Source organism: Buceros rhinoceros, unplaced genomic scaffold (genome assembly GCF_000710305.1).
Source record: "Buceros rhinoceros silvestris isolate BGI_N320 unplaced genomic scaffold, ASM71030v1 scaffold18969, whole genome shotgun sequence".
Taxonomy (NCBI): Eukaryota; Metazoa; Chordata; class Aves; order Bucerotiformes; family Bucerotidae; genus Buceros; species Buceros rhinoceros.
In genome coordinates this window covers 36,451-42,067 of record NW_010433509.1, presented here as the reverse complement: position 1 = coordinate 42,067, position 5,617 = coordinate 36,451, and the positions used below count along the sequence as shown (strand labels likewise).

General features: G+C 38.2%; 1 protein-coding gene across 1 annotated transcript in view; it reads left to right on the top strand.

The window, feature by feature from the left end:
* Positions 1-2,021: 2,021 nt before the first annotated feature.
* Positions 2,022-5,617, top strand: part of NEXN (nexilin (F actin binding protein)) — a 15,382-nt gene continuing 11,786 nt past the window's right edge. Inside the window, exons 1-4 of the mRNA XM_010144146.1 lie at positions 2,022-2,048; positions 3,112-3,303; positions 3,443-3,524; positions 3,611-3,759. Coding sequence (XP_010142448.1) covers positions 2,022-2,048; positions 3,112-3,303; positions 3,443-3,524; positions 3,611-3,759 — 450 coding nt within the window. The remainder of the gene's footprint in view (positions 2,049-3,111; positions 3,304-3,442; positions 3,525-3,610; positions 3,760-5,617) is intronic.

Below are 5,617 nucleotides of genomic sequence, written 5' to 3'. Positions count from 1 at the left end.
TTATTCAGCTTCTGTTTTTTAAATAGAAGGCTAAAGGCCATCAGCCACAAGCAGGGAAGAAGAAATTAAAAAAGCAGAGTAGCAAAAGAAGAGACGGGAGAAGAACTTCTCTAAGACCTGCTTAGGAAAATGAAGAAGTCAACAGATTTTAGCTAATGTTAAGGTTCTGCTGATCGCAATGGGGATTTTACTGAAATGCATGAAGTAAGCTAAAGTTTACAAAGACGTGCAAACCCAACTGCACAAGGTACAAATGCATATTAAAGTGGTTAGGGACCTTCAGACCACAGGAACGCTTGTGAAATCATCTGCCGTTCTAGACACAATGGAATTATAACATGCTACTACTAATCTGAAACCGTCTAAATAGGAACTGACACTTCGTAGTTTTATGTTCGTGTGTTCACGAGTGGCAAACAGAAATGCCTTGGATTCCTGCCAGTCTGTACCTGAGGTATTTGTCACCTCTGATTTGGGAGGGAATGACTTTCTGTACTCATTTGTTGAAAAGGAACACCCAAGTGTTTGCCAGAACATCTCTGTCGAAGCTGAATTTGAAGAGTTTGGAACTCGTAAATTGGGGCAGCGGTTGCTAGTAAATGCTGTCGTTTCCTACCTTGTGACTACTTTCATTCGGAAGAACATCCCAAGGTTTCTGAGAACCTCATTCAGTCTGCACAGCTACAGCAGCACCAGTGAGCACTGCTGGTGTTGGTGGGTACTGAAGAGTGTAATGAACAAACTGTTAATGTTCATTATTTTTAACAACATCTAAAAAATCTCATGTTTATAATCTGTTTGTAATTAAGGATTAGAAAACGGAAAGGCTAAGAACTATTAAGAACTTCACTTTCCGTATCATGAAATCCCCTGACTCCCGTTCCTCTAAACCACAGGTGAGAAGTCCCTTCCAGTAGTAAGTTACTTTTCCAGCATTTTTACTTTGACTCTTTTCATTGGCACCACGTTTGGCGCACTGAGTTTGCCGGCTTGCCTGGGGCTCAGGGCATTGGTGCTGTACAGACAGCAATGGCACTGGAGCCACGTCATGATTACCTTCCTCCCACGATGCTGATAGACCTGATGATTTAAAAACAAAAGACAAAAAGAAAAAAAAAGGAAAGACTTGCCCTGCACTCGAAGTGCCTGTCTGTTAGGTTCCTAATAAATACAGTCTGCTGTAAATTTGTCACGCTTTTCTCTTTAAAAATGCAGTGCAATTTCCAACCCACAATTAAGTGATATAAATAATTAATACTTCCTCTAGGGGTATGTATGTGGCTTACCTCAATAATTCCATAGTTCTTAGCACTAGTTTTTCCTAGAATAGCCCTTGGAGAAAGGAAAGCATTATTTTTCTATTCCCATATTGGGTGAAGAGCTGAGAGAGTTGCCAGCCTGGCTGAGAGTAACACAAGAGCATTCAGCCAGGCACGAGGTCCAGCTGCATCTCTGCATACAGGTGGGTCCCCCAGCCGCTGGCACTCCTTTCCTCCGGTCAGCTGCGTAAAGGCAAAGCAGTGGCTCCGGGAGGCTGTGGGCTTTTGGCCCGAGCACTCTGCACACCTGATGCAGCCTGAGCTTGCTGTCTCGGACATCGGACTGAAGTGGGGCTGCAGAGGGGCAGAGCACATTCCTTTCTGCTAGCATGAGAATCGAGAAAAACAGTTCTGCAACACAGCAGCCAAGGCAGCCAGGGCTTGGCTCCAAGGTTTGGTTTTTTATTTAAAATGGAAATTAAAAACCAATATCTAGGACTATATAACGAGCATGAATAGTGAATCATAAGCTTGTTCTTTTAATTACTGTTGCGTACTTAGAACCTATTCATGTCTTCAGGAGCCTCAAAGGACCAAATGAAATTGTGATACACTGGTTCCCGTCTATGCAAACTTATTTACAGGAAGGTGGTTAAAGCAGCGTTTAAAAGGAAAGAAAGGAATATAACGACAACTGTTTCTTTCAGGTAGAAACTGAGAGCAATCTTAAGCACGCCAGGTGCAGACCACAGTACAGTAGCCATGAATGACATTGCACAGAAAACTGAGGTAAGTAATTAAAGAAATGTAGTAATTTATAACTGATACTTGCAAAAAGTAACGACAAACAATTGTAAAAGACAAACAATTATACTGGAAGTCTGCTGGTATTTTAAGACACTGGAAGGGCACTTTAAAGTAGCCTAAGGAAACGGTGTAGTTTGTGAAATATGTTCTTGCTGTTATTAAACGTGTAGGAAGGCAAAATAAAGGTAACAAAATATGAAGAAACTTTTAAACATTGGGGGGGAAATTCAGGGCAACATTCACATGCAGCCTAAAATGTAAAATTAGGCTACTTCAAATATTTCTTCTTTTTCTTTTGTAGATTGACTAAGAAACAGGCACAAAAACTATTGGTTTAGGTGGAAAATATGAAACATGGAGTGTTTTCAGCCAGTTTTCTCAGCATTCCTGTATTGAAAGCATTCCTGTAGTCATTACTGTAAGAAGGGAGGGTAGCAGTACTACCTCAGAGTGGTTCTGAGAAGTGGGACCTTTTCTCACTGTTTGGACACACACAGAATAAGCATCAGCAAAGAAACGTCCATTAGATCTATCGGTGTCAGAGTCCTGCAAGTCCAGTGATCTGGGCGCTTTTTATAGCATAAAATCGTCCTCAAATATTGAAAGAGTATATAATGCATCGGAAGCTTAAAATGAACACGTAACGCTATGCCCTTAAAACACCCATGTAGGTTGTCGAAGTGTTGCAGAAGAAAACATACATATTGTATTGCATGTCTTTGTATCTATTTTAAATGTCAGGGCAGAGAGGCTCTTGGGTGACTGCTCATAATTGAAAGCAACAACATAAATCTGTATCTGATTTTTAAAGCCATAGTAGCTGAAACTGCAGGTTCACACAGTTCCCGTAGGTAGCTGTGTAGCTGTTCATTACAATTACAGCCCAAGTGTAATACAACGCGAAATGGCTAGTGGCACAAAGTTCGTAATCACAAATGTACTTCTGTTTTATGTTCTTACATTCTTTCTAATCCAGTCTGTCAGAATATTTCTGTCCATTTCAACTTTCTTTTCTTTTCTTCATTTCTTCTATATCTTCACCAAGATTCTGCTTTCTTCATCTAAACCCGTCCAAAAATCCTATGTGCCCAAGCTTCACAAGGGTGATGTAAAGGATAAATTTGAAGCTATGCAGAAAGCAAGGGAAGAAAGAAATCAAAGGAGATCTAGAGATGAAAAGCAAAGAAGAACAGAACAATATGTTAGAGAGAGAGAATGGAACAGGAGGAAGCAGGAGGTCATTTTCTTTGCAGATATTTTGTGTTATTATTCTTCAACATTATGTGTGAAAATATTTTCACATTATTCTAAGACAATAATATTGGGATTTTATTTAAGGTCTAAAGACAGTTTACTTTCTGTGTCTCATCAACTAGATGAAAGAACTGCTTGGATCTGATGAAGACGATGTTGCAAAATCATCTAAAATAGAGAAAGGTTATGTTCCAAAGCTGATAGGTAAGAGACGCCCGATTTTAAAGGCCCCATAACTCACTGGATAAGTATTAGATGTAACCACTGAACTGTGTATTTCATTTTCACAGGAACCGTTAAAGGCAAGTTTGCAGAGATGGAGAAGCAAAGGCAAGAAGAAGAAAGAAAAAGAACGGAAGAGGAAAGAAAGCGCAGAATTGAACAAGATATGATTGAGAAAAGAAAAATTCAAAGAGAATTAGCAAAAAAAGCACAGGAGGTATGTTTATCAGGAAAATTCAGGAAAGGCAGTAATTGTAAACAACACAAGAAAAAGGTTTTGTATTGATCAGAAAGATTTCATCGTAATATTTCTGCTAGCAGTGATTTACAGGGGAGATGCTGGATGGGATGGAAGTAGGGAATGAGAGGATCTTCAGCTTCGCTTCCTGACAACAATTTTTTTAAGCACTAAACCTGAGTTATAGCTGAAACCAGGCAGGCATAAACCTGGTAGGAGTGTGAGTTGGGCACAAGTTTCGGTGTCATGTGCATACAAGAGTTTATATTAACTTACTAAACTAATTTGAATATGTTTCTTATATTTTAGCAACCCTTACTTTAGACCATTTTGGCTTATACATCAGTGAATACAATTCGGTGACAGATGAACTAAGGCAAGCTTGATGTAAGAAAACGCCATTGGCAGGCAAAAATGAGAAGACAGTAATGCGCTAAAAATCATAAATCATGAAGACACAGATCACGTCTTATTCCTTTGCCACTTCGTGAATCTTTGTTACATATGTATATGAACAGACTCCAATTTTTGTTGATGCCAATATTTTGTCTTTTGTAGAATTTTGCATCAGGTTGTCGTATTTAATTCCTTTTGTAAGTTTTCTCCAGTGCCGCAAATACTGCAGTGACAGTAAACATCTAAGTGACAGACTAGAAACATAAGCTAACTTTTATCTAGCCAAAAGACAGTGGTACTTATTGAGGTTTGGTTTTTTTGTGAAAACCATTACAGGAAAAGTCAGTTTTCAACAAGGACTTGGATAGTATTTTCTACGAAGCCCTTTAATGTTGTTAAAAGCGTACTTTTAACTGGAGACGTAACTAGTGTGTATTTAATCTTCTCTGAAAGGCAGAAGTACATATGACGTAGGATTTTAGAAAGAACGTTAGATGGTAACATCCGAAGACACCATATGAAGCAAATGGGCTTTTTGCAGGAGTTGAGGGAAAGACAATGTCACTTGAATCAGAAATGATGAGCTTGTTTTAGCTTTTTTTTTTCTTTTTGCACAATTCTGGAATGTGTAAGTGAGGAATGGACGTGAAAGCACTCTTCTCAGCTCACTGCTGCAGTGATAAGAATGCTTTAGCATGCTTTCTATATGAGGTTTGATGTCATATTCCCTCTTCCTCAACCAGCTAACCTGCCTGAAGTATTCCAACAAAGGTTCAATCATTATCGTCTCTGTGAATTTGCGTGGTACCTACATATCACTGATACAAAACGAATTTCCAGTTCTGTGTTTGCAAATCTAAGGCAAAGAGCCAAAGTAATGTAATCATTTGAAATTCTCATTTAATAGATTGATGACTTTAACAATACGGGAACTGAATCAGCAGCTGAGGTAATGAGACTTTTTTTAAAGAAATATTCACCTACTTTTTTATTCACTTTGTTTTCTTATTGTAATTTGGGCTGGGAAAATTTAGAAAATGGCACACAAATACCTAATTAAAATTTAAAAAAGGTGCTAACGAATTTTTAAAGTATATGGAACTATATATATGTCAGTACTTGAAGTCAAATTTAAGTTTGCACTGTGAATACTTTGCAGCTAGTTAAAAACATCTAAAATGTGAATATTCAAAGCCACCAGAATGATCTGTGCTATACTGGCAATGATACTCTAAGTCCTCCGGCTTTGGAAAGTATCATCTTAAAGCTCTTTGCCTTAAACTTGAAATTAAAAGGGGATTCTGTCTTAGTTCCCTTTTTTTTTTTTTGACTAATTTACTATGTAGGTTTGGATTGTAAGTCTTGTAAAGAAAAGTTTAATTTCAAAAAGCTAGGTGCAAAGGTCCTACTGTATTTCACTAACACAAGAAAATCACATTCC